The sequence below is a fragment of the Dendropsophus ebraccatus genome, chromosome 7, assembly GCF_027789765.1.
Source record: "Dendropsophus ebraccatus isolate aDenEbr1 chromosome 7, aDenEbr1.pat, whole genome shotgun sequence".
NCBI lineage: Eukaryota > Metazoa > Chordata > Amphibia > Anura > Hylidae > Dendropsophus > Dendropsophus ebraccatus.
In genome coordinates, this window is record NC_091460.1 from 123,644,926 (window position 1) to 123,667,974 (window position 23,049).

Genomic DNA, 23,049 nt, shown 5'->3' on the forward strand with positions numbered 1-23,049 from the left:
CTCGACACATCCTACTCCAGCGACGTTGAGAAAGACCTGGATTAGGTCGAAACGTCCACAAGTTGCCATAAATCTTATGTTGCTATCACACCAATGAGGTGTCATTTCTGAAATAATTATTGCAATATCCCTGGCTTTACCTTTCTGCACGCTGTAAATAAACATTTGAACACTTTTTGCATATGAAAACGAGTGCTACGGATTATTTAGTCTCACCCTAAACATATAATTTTCAACATGTTAAATATTACCTACAGTAAGAGTAGAATATTATTTTTGACTGACAAGTCAATGAAAACTAAGTATAGACATAAGAATATTTTCTAAATCCTGGAGGCTCATGCCATGTGGTACACCAGATAAAGACCTTGATGTACAGAAACCATTTTTACATAAAACAGCCTTGACATAGCTAGCATCTCATTATTTTTTTGTATAACTCTGAGTTGTGCTCTTTTTAGATATGTCAGATGTCATACGCAAGGCACCTGATAAGGATAATGTCACTTGTCATGATATATGTGAGCAAAAATGACACCAAGCATAAGAATGGTATGTGTCTTGATGAACTGGCAAATTAAGAAAAGGCAAGCACTGGAAATTTAGAATATCAGCCATATTATTATACATAGAGATGAGCAAATCGAATACCCGCAAATCAAAATTCGCTGCGAATCGTGCTGTCAATTCGCTTCATTCTGCAAAGCATATTCCTGCTGATTCGTTAAGGAAATTCACACACACAAAAAAAAAAAAAAAACTAAATGGCGGCCACACATGCTGTCTGGAGCGTCACTGGGTGGGACAAAGGGATTAACCATAATCCCTAGCGCCCATCCAATCACCTGCAGGCCCCTCTGTGATGTCAGCTCCTCCCCCTTTATATAAGAGATGGCCAGCCAGCTGTGTGTGGAGGAGAGAGCAGGATGGCAGCAGGCAGTTAGAGCAGAGCAGGGAGAGACTAACAGAACAATATAAGAACAGAGAGGAGAGAAGAGGTGATTTTTTTGTTGCAGCTGCCAACCAAGTGTCCAGTTTACCAAGTAACTGGGTGCCTATAGGAGTTCACTGGGACCAGTGAAGACACAGTCCATATTAGTCACTCACTGAGCACTGTAAACTTCTATTGAGTTATACCAATTTACTGGGATCAGTGAATGGAGCGTGCACCTTACATAATCAATCATTAGATTGGATGATTGACTGGCTGATTGACATTCTTTTTAAATTGTGATCTTCCAACAACTGTGATCTTATACAACTTTGTAATGTATGTTATGTCTGTGAATCGCCCCCTTCCCTGTGTCCACCCACCCCCGCACGTGTACCCGGAAGTGTGGTGCATTATACATACCTGTCACGTGCCGACCCCAGTCCCCGATCTTCTGTGCCACGACGTCATCTTCGGCCATCCGGCCGAAGCTCTCCGATCGTCCCGAGTGCCGGCCGCCCTCTGCCATGTCATTAGATGCTCAGCCGCGATTGGCCGAGCATAACTGTGCTCGGCCAATCGCGGCTGAGCATCTGATGACGCGGCAGAGGGCGGCCGGCACTCGGGACGATCGGAGAGCTTCGGCCGGCTGGCCGAAGATGACGTCGTGGGACAGAAGATCAGGGACTGGGGTCGGCACGTGACAGGTATGTATAATGCACCACACTTCTGGGTACACGTGCGGAGGTGGGGGGACACAGGGAAGGGGGCGATTCACAGACACAACATACATTACAAAGTTGTATAACTTTGTAATGTGTGTTATTCTGTGAATAATTTCTTAGCGCCGCACTACCCCTTTAACCAATTTGTCCTTCTGAAATAGCCCCAGTACGGTAGCTACTATAGTTTGGCTGTTTTATTGAAATTCATTAAGATTCGATTTGCGAATATTAACAAATTTGACCCAAAATTCCTAAAGCTCGCGAAACGAATTTCTGACTGCTTCGCTCATCTCCAATAATACACATACATAAAGCCTATAGCGGCTACAGTAAGTTAGAATGTCCATATGTCACCATTTTTGAAAATCACAATCACTCTCTGTGCTGCATTTTACATTATTTATCACAGAAGAGATTCTGTCAAACAGCCATAGCCATAAATGTCAGATGTGGTTTATCTCCCAACATAACACAACAACAAATATGTAAACCAATCGGCAATTACCCCTAGTTTTACAATGATTATAGAGCTAGCCTAAAATGTAACACTCAAATTGTATGGACAGGAGCAGTACTTGCATTCTAAGTATATTTGTCTATAAAATGGTACATGTAGAAGTATGACTCGCAGAACACTGACATCTCAGCTTGGGGCCTTAGACTTGAAGTTTCTAAGTTTGCTGTCATTATGGATCTAACATTGCCCCAATTCCTGGGAACATTTGATTCAACAAGCCGCAATGACACACAGTTACTGAAAAACTTAGAATTTATTGTGTTACAGTAAATTTTAGAAAGTTAAAGTAAAAGATGACTGAACAGAATAGTGATTGAACAATGAAGAAAGCATCGCAGATTGAACAAGCTCAGGAGGAATTTTCCATTCTCAGATTAAAGAGAAAGGCATTGTGACAATGGAAGGCAGCACAGCGATGCCCAAATGAAAGGCTGAATGAGAAAAGACATTTCTAGAGCAATAGCAAGCAGACATATAAAAGATGTAAAAGGAGGAAGCATGGTGCAAGTACTGATTGTACAATGTAAAGGAGTGGTCCAGGTACTAGTTTTCCTGTGTTAGGGTATGTGAACACTTCGGAATAGGCGAGAAACTGAACAGGAAAGTTTTCCGCTTGAAATTTCCTCTTCTTTAGCTCTGGCAAAATTCGAGCGGAATGTGAGCCGAATTAGATCGGAAAGTGGAAATTCAAAGCCCCAATGATTTCTATAAGATTTTACTAGCAGCATTCTCTTAAAGAAATAACATGTCAATTCTTTGGATGGAAAGCAGATCCATGGCAGAAGATTCCATGCTTAAAGTGGTTGTCCAGTGAAAATCTTTTTCTTTCAAATCAACTTGTGTCAGAAAGTTATATAGATTTCTAATTTACTTCCATTAAAAAATCTAAAGTCTTTCCGTACTTATCAGCTACTGTATGTCATGCAGGAAATGTTTTATTTTCAGTCTGACACAGTGCTCTCTGCTGACATCTCTGGCCGAGACAGGAACTCTGGCTCGGTTTTCAAGGAATCCCCATAGCAAACCTCTCCTACCCTGGAGAGTTCCTGGCTCAGCCAGAGATGTCAGCAGATGCCGCTGACACCACTTGAAATTCTGCCTGTCCTATTGATTGCATAGGTTTTTTCGCGTGCCTCCGCTCTCCGCCCAAGCAATTGACCTTTCAACAACTTGGGCGGTGAGCAGAGGCACACGAGAAATTCTATTGAAACAATGGGACAAGAGGAATTTCAAGTGGCGTCCACGGCGCAGGCTCTTTTGGAATTCCGCCACTTTTACTCAGTGTGAACAGGTCCTTAATGTGGTCAGACTGGGCTAAAAAAATTAAAAATGTATCCTCCAAACTGCCACCAGTCTCACTGTTTAGAACATCCTGGTCTTGACACAAGGAATTACTAATTAAGATTGGACATTGCAGCGGGCATAACTGGCAGAGCTGCCACTTCCTGGACCAGAAAATGGGGAAGAGCAGATATCATCTATATCGTCGGAATAGCAGTGGTAGGGGATAGGGGCAGGCAAGTACACTTTTTGTAGGTCAGTCTGGCCACATGTATACATTAAAATAAATGCCCAGACAACCATAATTGCATTCATATAGCATCAAAGGTTTAATAATTAAAATATCCTCAACATACAGTATACTGAGTGACTCATCTAAAGTCCTGTATAACCACAAAGCTGAGACTAAGCTGTGGGAAAGCCAAAGGGGGAGATTTGTCAAGGATTATTGCACAGCTTAGCTTTCAAATATTCATGAGCTCTGGTAAAATAAAAGCTGACCTGTGACTGGTTGCAACAAAGGACGTTCTTACTGTAAAGCCCCTTTTGCAACGGTCGAGTATCAGCCAGGAGTGTTGCTAGAAGTGCTCCTTCAGCTGATAATGGGCTCGTGTAAAAGTGTCAGCGATCAGCCGAACACCCGTCGGCTGATCGCATCTTTTTTCTCCCTAAAATTTTATCACAAATTTATTCACAAAACATTGCATAAAAACATAACCACAATGCACAGGACGATGGATCCGGTCTTCACGCCCCAACTACAGCGCTCCTCAGGTTTAATAGTCTATGAAGAATCTCACCCTTTAGGAGAAACCAGGAAGTGGTTTCTCCTGGAGTGTGGGAGTCTGTATGGACTATGGGACAGGGCGCTGCGGCTGCTGATCCATCGTCCTGTGCATTGTGGTTATGTTTTTATGCAATGTTTTGTGAATTTTTGTAAAGTGACAGTTAGGCCATATTCCTATGTTTCGTGTTTCACATGGACATGGAAGGCCTGTAACGGAGTCTCCCCCCACACGGCAGCATCTCTGATATGATGCTGGGAGCGGAGGAACTGTATGGATATGCGCTGTGATGTCAGAGACGCGCGGCTGCTTCATTACAGCTCGGTGCATATCCATACAGTTCCCCCACTCCCAGCATCATATCAGAGATGCTGCTGTGCGGGGGGAAACTCTGTTACAGGCCTTCAATGTGTTCTGTGTAAAACACGGAATATAGTAGAAAATGGAGGTTTGCTGCACTTTAGGAGCTCAGGCTTCGACTCTTTGTACTATAAGTAGGGATGGTCCAAACCTGCCGAGGTTAGGGTTCGTACGAACCCGAACTCTCGGCAATGATTCCCGCTGTCTGCCCACTCTGTGAAGAGGGTGGATACAGCGGGAGGACCGCCTGGAAAACTGGGATACAGCCATAGCCATAGGCTGTATCCCAGTTTTCTAGGCGGTCCTCCCGCTGTATCCACCCGCTGCACGGAGCGGGCAGACAGCGGGAATTTGATGCCGAGCGTTCGGGTTCGTATGAACCCGAACCTCGGCAGGTTCAGACCATCATTAACTATAAGATAAAAAATAATTTCTGTAAGCACAGGCTGATATATGAAAGGTACCATGTATCTTCTTGACATAACAACTATCTAACAGTGTTAGTCGTTTTGAACACGAATTTCAGCTGACAGATTCCCTTTAAAGTGACTCTGTACCCACAATCTGTCCCCCCCCCCCCCCAAACCACTTGTACCTTCAGAGAGCTTTTTTTAATCCAAGATCTGTCCTGGGGTCTGTTTGGCAGGTGATTGTCCTAAAAAACAACTTTTAAACTGGCAGCCCTGTGTCAAGAGGGCGTGGCCTAGAATATCTGTGCCCTAACTTTGCACCACCCTTCCATCCCTCCTCCCCACCTTCTTCATCATTAGGAATGCCCCTAGAACTTTTTCTCCTGTCTGAACATTGCACAGGTGCCTTAACAATTCAGCCCATGCTGACACAGGTGGGGAATAGTAAAAAATCAGCCTGGAGCATTCCTAATGATGAGGAGGGTGGGGAGGAGGGACAGAGGCGTGGTGCAAAGTTAGGTCACAGATATTCTAGGTCACGGCCATTTGACACAGGGCTTCCAGTTTAATTAGGCTGGGTTCACACTACGTATATTTGAGGCTGTATTTTTGAGGCTGTGTAGCAACCAAAACCAGGAGTGGATTGAAAACACAGAAAGGCTATGTTCACATAATGTTGTAATTGAGTGGATGGCCGTCATTTAATGGCAAATATTTGCAGTTATTTTAAAACAACGGCTATTATATTGAAATAATGGCAGTTATTTACCGTTATATGACGGCCATCCACTCAATTTCAACATTGTGTGAACAGAGCCTTTCTGTGTTTTCAATCCACTCCTGGTTTTGGTTGCTATGAGGACCTGACTTGCGGACCAAATACTGCCTGAAATGTACGTAGTGTGAACCTAGACTAAAAGTTGTTTTTTAGGACAATAACTGCATCACATGCCGAACGGATCCCAGGACAGATCTTGGATTAAAAGCAGCTATCCGAAGGTACAAGCGGATTGGGGGGGGGGGGGCAGATTGTGGGTATAGAGTTGCCTTAAGACTTTTTGAATGCGTTGTAAACAATCCCAAATCCCACTTTAAGGGAGCATCTCCATAAATCTTATTTTGGGTAGAATTTATGACCCAAAGCCAGGTCTTTAAGAACACAAGACTAGCAATAGTCCTTTATTATGTCAACCCAACCGGCATGCAAAAGGCTTCAAACCTGTTTGTGTTGTATGGGTTTGTAAATAAGTGTTACCATTTGCTTTCCTGGAATCTGCATAAACCACCCCATAGACTGTTGTAACCAGAACCATCTGTTTGTCATTGGTTTCTTTGGTAATAAATAAAGCAAGTGGCTTCAACATTCTATACGTTTACACCAACCTGCTGTCACTGGCACAGTTAATCCACTCAACCATTTCACACAACCAGAAGTCTAAATTTCCGAGCAGCTGGTCATCATTATATTGTAAAGTTATCTCTAACGATCCTTCTGTTGAGAATTTTAGATAAAATACAAATTTAACAGGCAGCGTACCAAAATAAAAATAGATTACTTATCTTACGTCAATACAGAACGGCACAAACTCAAACAAACTCGAGTCTCCAGCGAAGGAGGAACATAAAATGACTAATATAGTTAATATAACACAACAGCAATGTTCTTTAGTATCTCTTATAAAGATTCTTATTTTATTTTAGGACTTTAACATGCCTCATAAAGCATTTGCAATAACACAGAGAAAAAAAGAGTAAATTCTATAGTAAAACTAAATCGGTGCAAATAGCGGTATTTCTAAGCCGCAACAGTTACATGGGGGAAAACCTAATGCGCATGTTAATAGAAAGAGTATTGCTCGAAAAGTACAAACATATTGAATTATTCATCTCTATATATGTGCTAGCAAAGTAACCCTATTGTTTAAAGTTGGGCCGAAATAATTTTAGATTTGGGATAAAGGCAATGTTTTTATTCATGAGCCCCGTGCTGTGTCAAGAAAAGGACAATTAAACCCTTTCCTGAGTATCGCAAATAGGAAACATCACAGGCATTAACAACGCATAATATACTGCATTTGCATCTTTTCCTAATATACAGCCGAAAGTTAGCCTGTTGTCTGAGAATAGAAAGAATATTCTGCGCAGAGAGTTTTCTAGAGGAAAGTCTCTGCTATTTAGACAATACTTAAACAACACGGCTCTTTGCCACCAAAGTAATAGTAAAACATCATCAATACAGTCAGAGCTCCCAGTAAAACAAAAAGCAGCTCAGTTATTTAATATTTTTACTAATCAGTGGTAATGAGAACCAGTTTTACACTTTGGAAGGCCCTTCAAGTAAGCTACACCTCAAAGAAACACTGAACAAAAATAAATAAATAATATCCCCTTAAGGGGTATTCAGGGGCCAAAAAATGATGGACAATTGTGCTCAAACAGACAAAAAAATAAATAAATATATACCGTATTTTCGGGCGTATAAGACGACCCCTCACTTTTAAAAAGATTTTCAGGGGTTTGTCTTATATGTCAGAAAATGTAAACCCTTGCCTGACTGCAGCAGCGTTTACTAGCTGGAGCTCAGCTGTGGTCAGACAGGGGTTAACTAAAGTTGGAAAAAAAAACAAAAACAAAAAAACAACAACAATCAACTCACCTGTGACCCGTTCCCAACAGCCGGCATCTTCCGTCATGTTTCCGGTGCAGGCAGTGTGATGCAGAGACACTGCCTGTGCCAGAGGTCCCCAAAGCACTCCCGGCAGCTGAGCGTCTCATCGGAGAAGCTCGGCTGCCGGGAGAGCTTTGAGAGAATGACAGAGGCTTCGGGGACTTCCGGCGCCTCTACCATTCTCCGGAAGATCTACCGGCAGCCGAGCGTCTCATCAGAGAAGCTCAGAGACGCTTGGCTGCTGGGAGAGCTTCAGACATAGAATGACAGAGGCTCCGTCACCTCTGTCATTCTTCCAAAGCTCTCCCGGCAGCCGAGCGTCTCCGAACTTCTCTGAAGAGATGCTTGGCTGCTGGGAGAGCTTTGGGGACCTCTGGCACAGGCAGTGTCTCTGCATCACACTGCCTGCACCAAAAACATGATGGGAGATGTGTGGCTGCCTGAAACGGGTCACGCGTGAGTTTAATTGTTTTTTATTTTCTTTATAGCGGTCGCGGCATATGCTGGGGATGCGGACGTTTTTGAGCTCCCCACCGTATGCAGTGACCATACCTGGCGTATAAGATGACCCCCAACTTCTTAGAAAAATTTTTAGGGTTAAAAAGTCGTCTTATACGCCGGAAAAGCTATGTGTAATTCCTGACCTACATACCAGAACTTAGTTGTGATGTGATTTTGGCCTATTGTTCACAGGCAGACAGAGAATCATTTGCCAGGAGTCATGCAGCATTTACATCTGTTTGTGTTTTGTCTGCTATGTTTTATCAATACTTTATTACATGTTTTCACTTATATTGATTGAAATAGCGCAATTCTTCAAATACATTGAAACAGCAATGTTTCATCTGGGGAACAAAAGCCATTTGTTTCCTTTTTGTAGTAATCGTGAACCCTATTTAGTTGGCTTTTGTAACTTTTCTTTTTGTAAAATCAGATTCAGAAGTCTGTTCATCAAACTGATGTAATTTGAGTAGGTCACAAACACAATACTGTGTGATAACGGAGAATGGCAGAAAAAAAATGTTATATTCCTAAGCCAATGAACTAGTCCATAACTGAGCAGAAAAGACAGAATGGAAGGAACAAAGCAAACTAACTTCAAAGGTGAACTTACAAATATGTTTCTGTTTCCACAAAATCATATTTTGACAATGTTTCAAAGAGAAAAAAAAATCTCTGTTAAAAAGATAAAATTCTTACATAAGGTGGTTACTACTCCAGCACTGTTTTAACTACTAAAATGATCAAGAATAAATTTGGTTGTAAAGTATACCACTAGGTATATCGCTGTGTTTTTTTTCTTCGCATTCTGATATAGTTTACAAATTGTAATAACTGAATACTTAAAGGGGTATTCCGGGAAAAACTAACTTTTACCCTATCCACATGATAGGAGAAAAGTAGCTGATTGCGGAGGGTCTGACCCCTGAACCCCCCGGCTGCCGATCTCCATATAGGACCCCACCAGCTTTGTTATTAATAAAGCCCTGGGTCGCCCGTGTCTCTATTCACTCCTATGGAGCGATAGAAAGAGCCGAGTACATAACTCTTCCGGTGTACTCGCCTCTTTCCGTAACTTCATATAGATGAATAGAGCCGGGGGTCACGTGCCAACCTGGGGCTCTATTCATAACAGAATCGTCGGGGGTTCAGGGGTCGGACCCCCCCGCGATCTCCCACTTTTTCCCTACCCTGTGGATAGAGGAAAAGTAAATTTTTCCCAGAATACTCTTTTAAGGCAAATTCAAGGCTTTGTATTTTACATGAACAGACAGGCGCCAGCGCGGGGGTTCCTGTGGCACGGTTCTTTTTTTTTAAACCGCCAACCGATTCCCGCACACTTCTCTGGTCTATTCCCAAGCACGGGTCCGACATGAAGCACTGAGGGTCGACTCACCAGCCCCCAGTGTGATGATTTATCCTAATGGAGGTAGGGGGCTTCATCACACTGGGGGTCTACAGGCCCGTCTCCAGTGCTTCATGTCAGGCTGGTGCTTGGGAATAGACTGGCACCGTACACAGGAAGTGGGCAGCGGTTCAAAAAAAGGACTGTGACACTGGCATCCCCGCACTGGCGCCAGCCTGTTCATGTAAAACACATAATGGTACATTCACTTTAAGTATTCAGTTATTACAATCTGTATACTATATCAGAATGCAAACAATTAAATAGATATTTGGAAGTAGATACTCGGTAAAAACAAAAAAATAGCAATAGGTTAGACAGGAAAAGTCACAGCATATAACAGTTATTAAAGCTAAACATATTGAAACTAATGATATCTACTGGCTAAGCAGAAACATTCTAATTGCTTTTTATTGTAAGGCTAACTTTGTAATATATATATATATATATATATCCTTGGAGCTTTTTACAATCTCTACGTGAAATCAGTGAACCCAGACATTGGCAGTTTGCATCCAGTGGCTCCTAATAGTTTGCTGTCCCCACATGTACACAGCATGTTACCTTTACCAGAGCGTTCTCTTGTGACACGTCCTTCACCTGTGTGAGCTGGATAAGACAGTGATTGTGTCTGCATATGTACAGTACAGCTGAAGTGTAGTACTGCGGAATACAATTATTATTCAAATTATTGTACAATTATTTTTGTAGCTTACAATAGGGCCCCAAGCAAATCCATTGTTTATCCACATCAGGAGAGCATAACCTTGGATTGATATGGATTTTCACTTAGAATGCAGGAAGGTTAATGCCATGACGTTTATTAGCTCCATACAATGAGGTTAGTTCATGTCCTTACAACTCAACACTGTGCCATATACTGTAAATGTCAGCGCAGGTTCCCTCAAATGTGGCACTTGGCTAAAACTGCACCAAGATTTTGCTCCTGTAAAGCTGACCATAAAACCACACCCCTCCTTTTCTCACCAAAACTTTTCTCCTCTTTTTGGGACCTACAACAAAAATGTCCAATAAGAATGTAAAAGAAAACGTAAAAATGAAACGGAGTTATGTAAACCAGTTTTTGGTACAAATTGTGCCAAAATTCAGCCACATTTGCAAAGTTTAAATTGAGGCCTATGTATATATCCCATTGCTTCAGATAGACTAAAAACTTTGGCCAAGATTCTTGCAGTTTGTGCCAGAATGTTACAGTGCCACATTTACTACTTTTTGAACATGTTCTGCTGGATCCAACAAAAGGACAGTAACCTTGATAAAAGAGTTGTGGCTTCTGTAAGGCCACATTCACACGGACATAATTTTGTGGACAACAAAAAGAAAAAGCGTCATGACAGTGGTTATAGACGCTGGACTCATTGGCCAGGGTCACATGAGGTCACATGAGGCAACGCTGCATGGTTCAAGCAATGCCTGGAGCCATACACTGTTGCCCCATTCAACCCTGGCCATTGGGATACATGAGTCCAGCATCTCTGACCACTATCAGGATGCTTTTTCTTTTTGTTTTTTGCGCCGTCTCTAGAGATGAGCGAACCGGGTTCGGGTTCCAGTCCATCCGAACCCGAACTTTCGGCATTTGATTAGCGGTGGCTGCTGAACTTGGATAAAGCTGTAAGGTTGTCTGGAAAACATGGATACAGCCAATGACTATATCCATTTTTTCCACATAGCCTTATAGGGCTTTATCCAACTTCAGCAGCCACCACTAATCAAATGCCGAAAGTTCGGGTTCGGATGGACTTGAGCATGCTCGAGGTTCGCTCATCTCTAGTCGTCTCATGTTCTGTACCCAAATATTGGCTTATCCACCTAGTGCTGACTCCCCTGACGAGTATCTACAAAACACGTGTCGGGAGCATAGGTGAGGAGAGTGTAGGGGTAAGACAACAGGGGTAAAATGGGGCAGTGGCCGTCCTTATTAGGATGATCACCTCGCTACTCCCTGAACGAGAAGGGATAGAGTGGTGCACCTTACAGAGACCGACAGGGTCTGATGATCCGCTACATGTGTGGACAGGTGGAGACGTCCTACAGTATATAATCCTTCCTGCAATTTTATCTGTGTATAGTTATTATACCTGAGCTACGCACTCATTGTTTGTATACAGTTGGTGCTAGGTATATTGATTTGACTATTAGGGTGCGTTCACACCTACAGGATCCGCAGCAGACCTCCAGCAGATTTGTTGGTGCAGATTTGATGCTGTGTTCAGTTATTTCGATGAAATCTGCTGCGGATCTGCTGCGGAACCGCAGCGGATCCAGTAGGTGTGAACGTACCCTTACATGGATTTGTTTTTTTGTATATACTCATTTGTATGTGTTATGGCTCTTGGTGCCATGCAATTTGTTGGAGGGGGTCATTTTTGCATTTTATGATATCTAATAAAAGTTATGTTTTATAATTTTGAAAAAAATTATGCGATTACGTGATTTATGAGGATACTCCACAGTGGGTCTGCAATATTTGACCGTTTCAATGATTATTTGCACAGAAAACAAGTAGCAAATGCAGTCGATATAGATCACAATACAACAAACTGGGTAGAGTAAACTTATAAGGTCTACTTCTTATTACAACACAGTACATCATGTGCCATCTTTCCTTAGTTATATATTTGTCATAAAATTGTTGTCAGGAACTTACCTGACCACACTCCAGTGATGTTTGTCCCGGCTAGAGCGCAGCACCGCCTTCCTAGCCGGGGGCCGTGTGACGTCACGGAGACCCAACGGTGTCCCTGGTTACCAGGGACGCCGCGGGCTCCGATGGCATATGACGGCTCGGCCGAGCATTGTTGCTCAGCTGAGCAGAGTCAGGCTCAGGCTGAGTGGCAGACACATCTGCCACTTGGCTTGCAGCCTGCTCATGCGTTCATTGTCAGGACTCAGGAGTCCGGACCAATCACATTCTGGTCTGGGCTCCTGGTCCTGTATTTAAAGAGCCAGCGGTCATTATCTGCTTGCTGGTTATTAGGTGAACTCCTGGTCCCAGCTCCCCCCGTGTCTACTGCTGCATATCCCTTCCTAATCCCTCTGACTGCTTGACTTGTTATCTGACCTCTCACCTGACTTGTGACTTTCCGATTGTATTGCTGATTTTGTACTTCGTTGCCCGTGTGGTGTTGACTTGGCTTGTTCACCATTCTCTATTGTGTTTGTCTGTCTTGTTTAGTGTGTCACATATACAGCGTAGGGAACGCCTTTGTGGTTGTCTGCGGCCGTTTAGGGACGACTGAGGCAAGTAGGTAGGGACAGACCTAGGGCCCACTGTCTTGTTGTGTCCGTACCTTCTTGCCCTGACAATTGTCCCTAGCACAGCTGAAATGACCAATCATACTGTATGTAGTAATCTATCTCCTTCAACTGTGCTACTATCTACTGTTATTAGTCAATTTCTCCATTCAGGAACATGGGTAACAAATGATGGGAAAACAGCAATGGCGGCCATGTTATAGCTAAACAGAATTTTTAACTACTTGACAAAAGAGGACAGTTGATGGAAAATATTTTTTTTAAAAAAGAGTATTACTGTTAGAAAGAGAACAATAAATTAACTTCACCTTCTAAATTCTCATCTGAATCTAAAGATGTCAGAAGCATATTATTACATAGCTTGCAGAGCTGTATATTACCTTTCATTTATTTATAATAAAATGTGTTGAAAGAAATACACAACGAGCCAAACAAAGCAATCTTCAAGGCCTAGCATTTTTTAAGATGAATAATTGTTCCTTGGGGAAAAGTAGAACAATTAAAATGAGTTTATAGAAGTAGAACTAAAATGTCATTTCCGATTCTTCAGAAAAAGTCTAAATAGGATTAACTTGTAAAGCTATGTTTAGCTTCAGGCCAGTTCAAAGAATTGTTATCAACTGTTGCATATGGCTGTGCCGGAGATAATTTCTGCAATATTTATTTTACAACTCTTTCACAGCAATGTACTTGCTTTAATGTACATTTTGGTTTATTTAGTAACATTCATGAATAACAAAAAAAAAGTTTCTTTTTACTTAAAATTATATCTTGAAGATTCATTTGCTAAATTTTCCTTAAGTTCTATCGCGGAGACTGAACACAAACTTTTCGTAGAGCTGTAATGAGTAGACCTCATTACAAGTCGGACCCAACCTCTGCTTTTAAAGGGAAGGTACCATCACAAAATTACTTATTGCTTAAAGGAGTTGGCCACTTTAGCCACATAGCAAAATTGTTCAGTGTACAGTATTAGTTAGTGTACTCACAGCCCGTACTGGCAGCAGGTCCCTGTGTACCTCATAGAGCTAAAATCAGACTTCCCTCCTCACGGCTGCGCTGTCCTGCTCTGTGGTGATTCAGTCCATAAGATGGCCGACATGGAGGAGCATGTGATCATGCCCTGTCCCCAAGTGTCCAACCCTAGCCTATATATGCCTATGGTGAACACCGGGGGTGGGGCATGGTCACATGCTCCTCCATGCTTGGCCATCTTATGGACAGACTTACCACAGAGCAGGAGAGCACAGTCTGGAGGAGGAGAGTCTGATTTTAGCTCCACGAGGTACACAGAGAGCTGCTGTCAGTAAGGGCTAATACTGTATACTGAACAATTTTACTATAAAGTGGCCAACCCCTTAAATTAAGTTTTTAAGTTAAACATATTATTAAACTTTTTAAAGGTTTTTTTTTTCCAATTTTTTTTTATCTATATCTATATATCTTTATGATCTATGAAATAATCCTAAAATCTTGCAGTTTTCATTCTCACCACTGGGGCTAAAACTAAGCTAAGACTTCCTGTGCTGCCTTTGGTGATAAGATGAGGCTGCTGTAAAGTGATCTGTACAGCATTGCAGCGACATGTGACACCAGTTGAAATATGAGACAATAGTAGCTTTTTGTGGAATGACCTTTTCAAAGGTCACAGAGTATGCTCAGTAATGTTTCACATTCGTCTCAGGGGGACGCCGTCTATTGCCGTCTATGTCCATAAGCCAGGCTGTAAAGCATGTCCCTAAATGCTGTTAAAAACAGCTCAGGTAAGATGGCAGCCCCTATACCAAAGTATATAAAGTCAAATAAAAAAATGACAGTTAGAAAATAGTAACAGATTAGAATGAAAGAACGAGTTAAAGTATCTAAAAGAAAATCTAGGTGACAGATTCCCTTTAACCTTGTTATTAAAACAATGACTTCAAGGACTTTAGGGAAGGTTGATTGAACCACTTGTAGCACAGAGGGCTACACTCCTGACCTAGGGGACCTGACACCTATGGAAGATCCCATCTAGCTTATCTGTTTCTAGAAATTGCTTTAGTGCCTCCGAGACAGAATATCAAAGCTATATAGTATATGGTTGCACTAGAAACCTAGGGATGATCCTATAGGGGGCACAAAAGAAAGGTTCTTGTGCAAATGCCTTTACCAGGGGATGAAAAGCAAAAACACAATTTTCAATTTACAAGTGTAGTAAATTAAGAATGCAACACCTTGGGCAAAATTGGGCAAGTATCAAATGACCATAATAGTAATAACAATAATAATAGTAATAATAATAAATATACTTAGACAATGTTCTATTACATCTGGTGTTCCTATCTGGGACATTTGTGGCCTTTTCACAGGATAAGTAATAAACGTTTAATAGAAGCTGATCCCGTCTTTGGAACCCACACCTCTCAAGATCATAAACAGCGAAGCACCGCAAAGTTACATTTCCCCTCTTTAAATATGTTATTTCTCTTGTTATACTTAATTCTCAATAAAAAAAAAACTGATTGAACCTAAATGACGCCATAGAAATACTGTACTCTACCTTTGCAATTATTTGGGTAGTCAGCCTCTCTGTTCCTGATGAAAATACAGAGGATTTTTGACGCTTGTATGGTTCATCAATCTTGTCCTTAACCTACAGAATTTACAGAAAGGTAAAAAAAAATTAAATGTACAGACCAAAAAGCAAAATAATTATAGTATTTCTAAGCAATACACATATAGGCTTCACGTTATGTTACTGGCAGGTATAATGTGTAGTAATTGTGCATTTTTAGCTCACAATTTAGCTTACTATCCTCACATCACCCTGTAGTCAGGAAAATAATGACAAATATGTAGTTGACAACATCTTTTTTTTTTTAACAAAATGTGCTAAATTTGTATGTTAAACATTGGTGGTGGGAAAGCTACAGCTCTCTAGATGTTGGAAAAATTGCAATTCCTATCATACCTGGACAGCCAAACCTTTGACTGTTCAGGCATTTTAGCAATTGTAGTTTTGCAACAGCTGGGGGGGCTGCAGATTCCCCGCCACTGTTGTACAAAGTGATAGAACCATATCTAGAAAACAGAAGACTGCAATGTAAAATATATTTAAAAGTCATTAATCCAGTGGAAAAAAATGGTCACTGTCATTTAAAACAACTTTGCATATTTGGACAGAGGCATTCATGTAACTCGTTCTTATGTTTAAGTGTTTACTGCACAATTTACAGTTATAAAACTGCACATTAGGTGTCACTGTTTCTGCTCCTCTCTCTCTCAATACGGGTGGGTTCATACTGAGAAATTCTCGCAGATAATGTCCGCGGAATTCCACAGTATGTCTGCGCGCACGGCCGCGCGTCTTTCCGTCGTCTCCATAGACACCATTCTATAGGCCAGAGTATTCCGGAATACGCCGGCCCATAGAATGGTGTCTATGGAGCCGGCAGAAAGGCGCGCGGCCGTGCGTGCAGACATACTGCGGAATTTCACGGACATTATCCGGGAGAATTCCTCAGTATGAACCCACCCTACATATTCCTCTAAGACAACTGTAGGGCTTGAACAAAATTCAGGTGTGGATGGTACATTCAGAGCTCTGTGCTCTCCTGTGCTGTCAATAACAGTGCAGTGAGAGCCCCCAGCTCATAGGGTCATACAACCTGGCTCAAGACAATCAACAGGCTCTGAGAACTTGCATAAGGACTAATCCCGCCATCAGACTTCGTATAGTCGCCACCTGTTGGCAATCTGCATTTTCCTGTAATGTGCTTCAATTATTTAGCAAAAAAATGTAGTGTGATCCTGGTTTTATGTTTTCAATTAATACCTGACTGTCTCTTCTCCACAGTAGTGACTTATCCTTAATGGGCAGAATACATACAGTATAAATTATTCTTCTACCCAACTTCTCATTCACAACAAAACAATGTGGTCATATATATAGTAGACACCAAGCACTTTATGCATTGAAGACTATCGATGGATTGTGGGTGTAGTAATTGGAGATAGCAGGTGTGTTCTCAGGCCAAATAATAGCCTTGGTTTAGTAGGGAATGTTCTTTGAACCCCAAGACTTTAGAAACCAATAAATACAGGAGAAGAGGAACAAGCCTTGGGCAACCAAGATACTTATAAATATTTAGCTATTTCCTGCATTGTTCAAAAGTTGTTGGCAATGAAAATCTCGTTTCCGCTGCCGTTGTGTGGCTTTTATAGCCAGTATCTTATCTCACCTTGCCAGAGCCACCTGAATAAATGTTTCTTTTTCTTTTAATCAATGCAAATAAACAGAGAATGAAACTAGTCCTTGGAATCCTTTATATCCACGCGTTTTATGCTCAGAAATAGCAAATAATATACATTTATGTTCTACCTTAATAATGAAAGTCCTGCTTCGCTATGTTACTTCTCTTAGCAAAGTCCAGCAATAGGGGCCCTGCCATGGGCAGATTTCAATCTTTAGGAATCCAGCTATTTATAATAAATACAGGGTGGCCAGTTGGCTTAGTCTGCTTTCACAGTAGTTTTTAGGGTTTTGATGTGTATTTGCTGCAATTTATTGAAGCTTAAAATATAGCAAGTGAGATCAACCTTAGGCTATGTTCACAAAACATAGAAAGAAATAGATTTTTATATGTAAAATAACGTCAGTTTTTGCCGAGATTTAACTGACTGCAATGGCAATGCATTGAAGTCAATGGGAAGACAGACGTCCAATGCATACAATGTATTGAATAACGGACGTTTTTGCTGCGGACGTCAAAATAATGATCATGCTCATTATTTTCGGACGTCTTTGGCAAACAGCAGACGTTTTTTATTATCTGTTCACACACCTTTTTCCTTTTGTCACCGTTCTGTCTTCGTTTTTACTATTAAATTCAATAGACCTTTCAATTAAGACACACCCAATGTCGAAATAGTAACACCAAACTAGAATAATGTACAAACACCCTGGGAGGCCAGGCTGTTAAATAACGTCCGTTATTTTAGACTCAAAATGATGGACGTCATTTTAAACGGAGATGAAAAACCGTTGTGTGAACATAGCCTTATGGCTAGATTTTCCATTAGCAGAAGCCTATACCTAAAGGTGATGCTCCATGAAGTTTTTTGTGCTCACCCACATTCTGAGACGTCCATGGCACTGACTAAGGGTACTATTACACTACGCGGTTATCGTCCGTACTTGGCCGAATACCAGACGTTCCGGCTGATAATTCTTTTTGTGTAATAGCTCATGCAGAAAGACACTGATCAGCCAACATGCTGATTGCCAAAATCCTGATAATGACAGTCTTCTGGACGGTGCTCCGTGCAAAAGGAGTGGTAGCAGCACACCACCTTGACCCTCTATGGGCCACCCGGACGATCTAAGGATCGCTCGGGGCAGCCCCTCCCGCAGCTCCCTGCGCCACCCCCCCCCCCTCACACACACACTCCCTGCTTGCTGTTGGTGCATAAGGACCCTATTACACGGAGCGATAATCAGCCAAATCAGCTAAATTATTGCTCCGGTGATACGTTGATCCAGGGATTATTCTGGTTGCCATTGGAGTCGGGGGGGGAGTTTTCTCCCTGTGGTGGGGCAATTGTCGTCTGCCTCACAGGGGTTTTTGCCTCCCCTGGATCAACACAGTAGGGTTCCCGTAGGTTGAACCTGATGGACTCTAGTCTTCTTTCCACCTTATTTACTATGTTACTATGTTACTATGTATAATAAAGACAACAATCAGATGATGAAGCGATCATCGGTTGATCACTGTTGTTTATTCCAACCTAAAAATAATCAGTCGCCAGGCGGGTTTCACTATGTGTAAAGAAAACAATAAACATTATACATACCTCTCCATGCTCCCTGTTGTCTTTCTCGCTTCTGCCCTCTGCCCGCAGCTGCCAGTGGAACTTCTGAAGTGACAGGCCACTCAGCCAATCACTGTGAGCTGCAATGTCCTCTCTTGGCCAGTGATTGGCTGAGCAGCTTGTTACCTCAGAGACCGGCTCAGAAGTTCCAGTCGGCAGAGGGGAGCGCAGAGTGGTATGTATAAGGTTTATTATTTTACACTAAAGGCGAGGGCTGCACAGACAGTGTTAACGGTATATCTGCAGCCCTTACTGCACGATTATCAAGCCATGTAATAGCCATGTAAAATTCGGCTCAGTAAGCAATTGCCAATCTAGCACATCGGCGCTTACTTACATTAGTGATTGGGCCCTCTAATATGGCCCTAAGAGAGAGAGAGAGAGAGGATAAAGCATTGTTCTCTTAAACTTTGCATACATTTACAGAATACAGTGGTAACTTGGTTTAAGAGCTTTTTAGTTTAAGAGCTCACAGTTTTTCAAAATTGTGACTTGGTTTAAGAGCATTGCTTTGGTTTAAGAGCTCCCTGTACTGGGTGGGAGGGCAAGTGGAGGAGGGGCATGGTCTGCATAGCGGGGTCTACAGCACTGTACTCCGACCATGGAAGTCTCCCTCATCTTCCAAATCAAAACAAATCCACTTCAGGCTAGGGCTTACATCAGGGGACAGGACCGTGGAGGTAATCGCTCCATAGCTGTAACCCCTCTCTCCCCGGACAGAGAGTGCTGCTATACTGTGCCCACATCTGTCCTGCTCCTTCCTTCATGCTCCCTGCAGTCTCTGTCCGCCCTTGTGTTTCCCGTCCTCTCCATTACTGTACAGTAACTTATAATATCACATATCCAGCTGTTTCTGAATGTTTGTTTCATCAGTTTTACATGTTATTACGAATAATAAATCATTATTTTTGGGGTGTGGAACCAATTGTCTGCATTTCTATGATTTCTTATGGGAAAATTTGCTTTTGTTTAAGAGTGGATTTGGATTACAAGCACGGCCCCGGAACGAATTATGCTTGTAATCCACGGCACCACTGTATATGCCACTATAACAAAGTTGGATCACTGTTAGTGGAGGTCTGTGGGAAAACAATTGTGCCACTTTCCAAAAGAAAGAAGGAATGGAGAGGGCACTCACCATAAAATTCTTCTTTATTCAGTCCAAAACATAAAAACTGGCAGCGTATGTAGCAGTCGGCGGGGACGCCATACAATCACAGAAAGGGTGTGACAGCCGTTTCACGCACGCATGCGCGCATCATCAGACGGTGTCTGACCACCAATCTTATGATTGTGGGGACCGTAGCGGTGGGGTCCTGGGCAAGTAGACATTTATCACCTATATTGTATGAATAGGTGCCGAAAAGTCCATTGTGGCATAACCACTTAAACATGGCAGATAATACTTCTTGGCTCTTAGCCACATAATGTCATGCAGAAGAATACACAAAGTCTTCACAATGTCATTTTTCATTCCGACCGGTAACATTTTTAGCATAACTTTGAATGTCTGGTACATTGTTTTAGAAATAAGAAGTAGCGCTACATCAAAACCATATCTCACTGTAGCCTAATAATTTATTCCTTGCGCTCTTTCTTTTTAGCCATACCTAAGCACAGCTTGGCCGTCGTCGTTCCCTTCATACTTATAATACGATTTCTCTTTTTTAGCACCTTTGTGAAGGATTTATTAATTGAATCATGAAAGTTCCTTAAAGAAACAATGTAGTTATATAACGATTCTACAAAGGAAATTCCGTTCTTATAAAGATTTCATTTGCCAGCTCTATTCAGAGAAGTCACTTAGGGGATTACAATTGAAATCCTGTCTGAAATAGAGAGCTTATTGCCTTTAAACCTGGTTTCTCATCATGCATCTAAACAAATGACCTTTTTCATTCCAATATCACTCAGTGCCTAGCAGCCATTGTCCTGGCTTTAGCTGTAATCAGACTTCAGTTCTAGAAAGTTCACATGCATATAGGGAGCATTATCAAAAGCAAAGCAAGAACATCTTTCATGTAGTACAACAAAGAATGTAGTACACAATGGCCATACATTTCATTGTGCGCGTTCCATTATTCACGCTGTTTAATGTACTTTAATTATACTGCACTTCAGATCTGTAACAGGTCGAGCCTTTTATCATACTTAAAAGCAGATCTACTGGTGTTTCTCGTTTTATTTATCTGCTTATTAAATTAACAAAAACACATTTTAATAGGTGTAACATGTTTTCATCCGTTTTATTGAGTATGTATCCAGTGCTAACAGTCTTCAGGTGAGAAATATTTTGGTAAAACATCTAGAAAAACATTTTTTTTTTACTTATCCAATCATATTGGTGCCTCAGGGTGTCCGGCAGCCTTACTGAAAACAGGGATGGACAAAAACAGCAATTCTTGCAGATTGGAGAGGAAACAATAGTGGACTGTGTGGGAGCCAAGTGACAATTTTAATTTTGGGGGGCATTTTAGCTTACTGGGGGTACCTAAATGGAAGGCTTACTACTGGGGTGCTTACTTATAGGGAGACTATGACACCAGGGGACATCAAGTAAGGGGGGGGGGGGGCTAAATACCAAGGAAATACCTTTTTGTTAGATAGCTAAATGGGGGATCCTAACTACTGGAGGCCCACCTGCACAGAGAGGCCTAACAACTATATGGGGCACAGAGGGACCTAACTACTATATGGGGGCACTTATACTTTAAAAGGTCACATAGGGGCCTAACTACTATATGGATACAGAGAGGAGACCTAACTACTACTAGGGGCTTAACTACTATACGGGGGCACACGGAAATCTAATCACTATTAGGGGACATAATTACTACATGGGAACACTGAGGCATATTACTATGTGCTGCAGCAAAAGAACCTAAAATGTTCCTAAGATTGTGCAGAGAGATGTCAAAAAGTCCAAAGGAGAGGACTCAAATCAGAAAAGGCATCACTTGTGAGTCACTGGATATAAGTGCACCGTAATCATTTGTACAGTCAGCAGAACCTGTGTAAAGCTGCTATCCACCAATATATGGTAAATGTACCATATGAGGAATATTGGCCTTAGACAGGATTTTATTCAGTAACAGTATGGTGGTAATGACAGTGGTCAAGGTGAGACAGTATTATTTTTACTACTGATGCATGAGTTGTACTGCAAAGGGGCTCACTAAGGCTCTGTTGTCCAAGGGCCCACATAAACCTTGAGTCACCCCTGCAACTGATAACTGATCTGAACAAAGTCTACACAAGATTTATCAAACGGCCATTGTGATACTGCTGTGGCACATTTTCAGACTGTTTAAGTTTAGTTTAAAGAGGACCTGTCAGCCTGGGTGCCGTGGCGGAGCTGGCATAATTAACCCTCCCTAGAAGTCCCACTCCTGGACCCGGTCCCTGGGCGGAGAAATCACGACCCAAAGCTGAGCGCGCTTTATGCAAAGCAGTAGAGATGAGTCCGACGTCCACAGAAAATGACTATAGCGGTCATTTTCTATGGATGTCAGACTCATCTCTACTGCTTTGCATAACGTGCGCCTTCAGCTTCGAGCTGTGATTTCTCTGCCCAGGGACCGGGTCCAGAAGCGGGACTTCTAGGGAGAGTTAAGTATGCCATGCTCCACCAGGGGGTCGGGCGGGTTCTGCCATGGCATCCTGGCTGACAGGTTCCCTTTAAGTTCACACTGTTTAAGACTGTCTAGAAACTACTAGTACATCTGGTCCTACCTCTGTAGCCTAATGTTTGCAATCTGTTAAAATTATAATTTTTTTTATTTAAAATGAATTTGTTAGCTGTAATTAACTTTCCAAACTGCTGTTAGATTGCTGTTAGGTTAAGGAGACACACTGTACCTTTCATATATAAGTCTGTACTTCCATAACATTGAAAACTGCTTTTACTCTCTAGTGCAAAGTGTCAAAGAGGTTTTCCCAAGCCCTTAAAGAGGTCATCAACTGATATCAGAAAGTTATATAGATTTGTAATTTACTTCTTTTAAAAAATCTATAGTCTTCCCATACTTATTAGCTGCTAAATGTCATGCAGAAAAAAGTGTTGTTTTCTTTTCAGTCTGACACACTGCTCTCTGCTGACATCTCTAGCCGAGACAGGAATTCTGTCTCAGTTTTCTATGAATCCCCATAGAAAACCTCTCCTGCTCTGAACAGTTCCTGTCTCGGCCAGAAATGTCAGCAGAGAGCACTGTGTCAGACTGAAAAGAAAACAACATTTCCTGCATGACATATAGGAGTAGAGATGATCCGAACTCTCCGAGGTTCGGGTTCGTATGAACCCGAACGCTCTGCATCAGATTCCTGCTGTCTGCCAGCTC

The 23,049-nt window shown here is 42.0% G+C and overlaps 1 protein-coding gene across 5 annotated transcripts in view; it reads right to left on the bottom strand.

Moving 5' to 3' along the window:
• The window catches only part of STPG2 (sperm tail PG-rich repeat containing 2), a 419,428-nt gene that overhangs the window by 265,433 nt on the left and 130,946 nt on the right, over positions 1 to 23,049 (bottom strand). For all 5 annotated transcript variants that reach the window (XM_069978345.1, XM_069978347.1, XM_069978344.1 and 2 more), the window contains exon 11: positions 15,402 to 15,494. In XM_069978345.1, the coding sequence (XP_069834446.1) occupies positions 15,402 to 15,494 (93 nt within the window). The remainder of the gene's footprint in view (positions 1 to 15,401; positions 15,495 to 23,049) is intronic.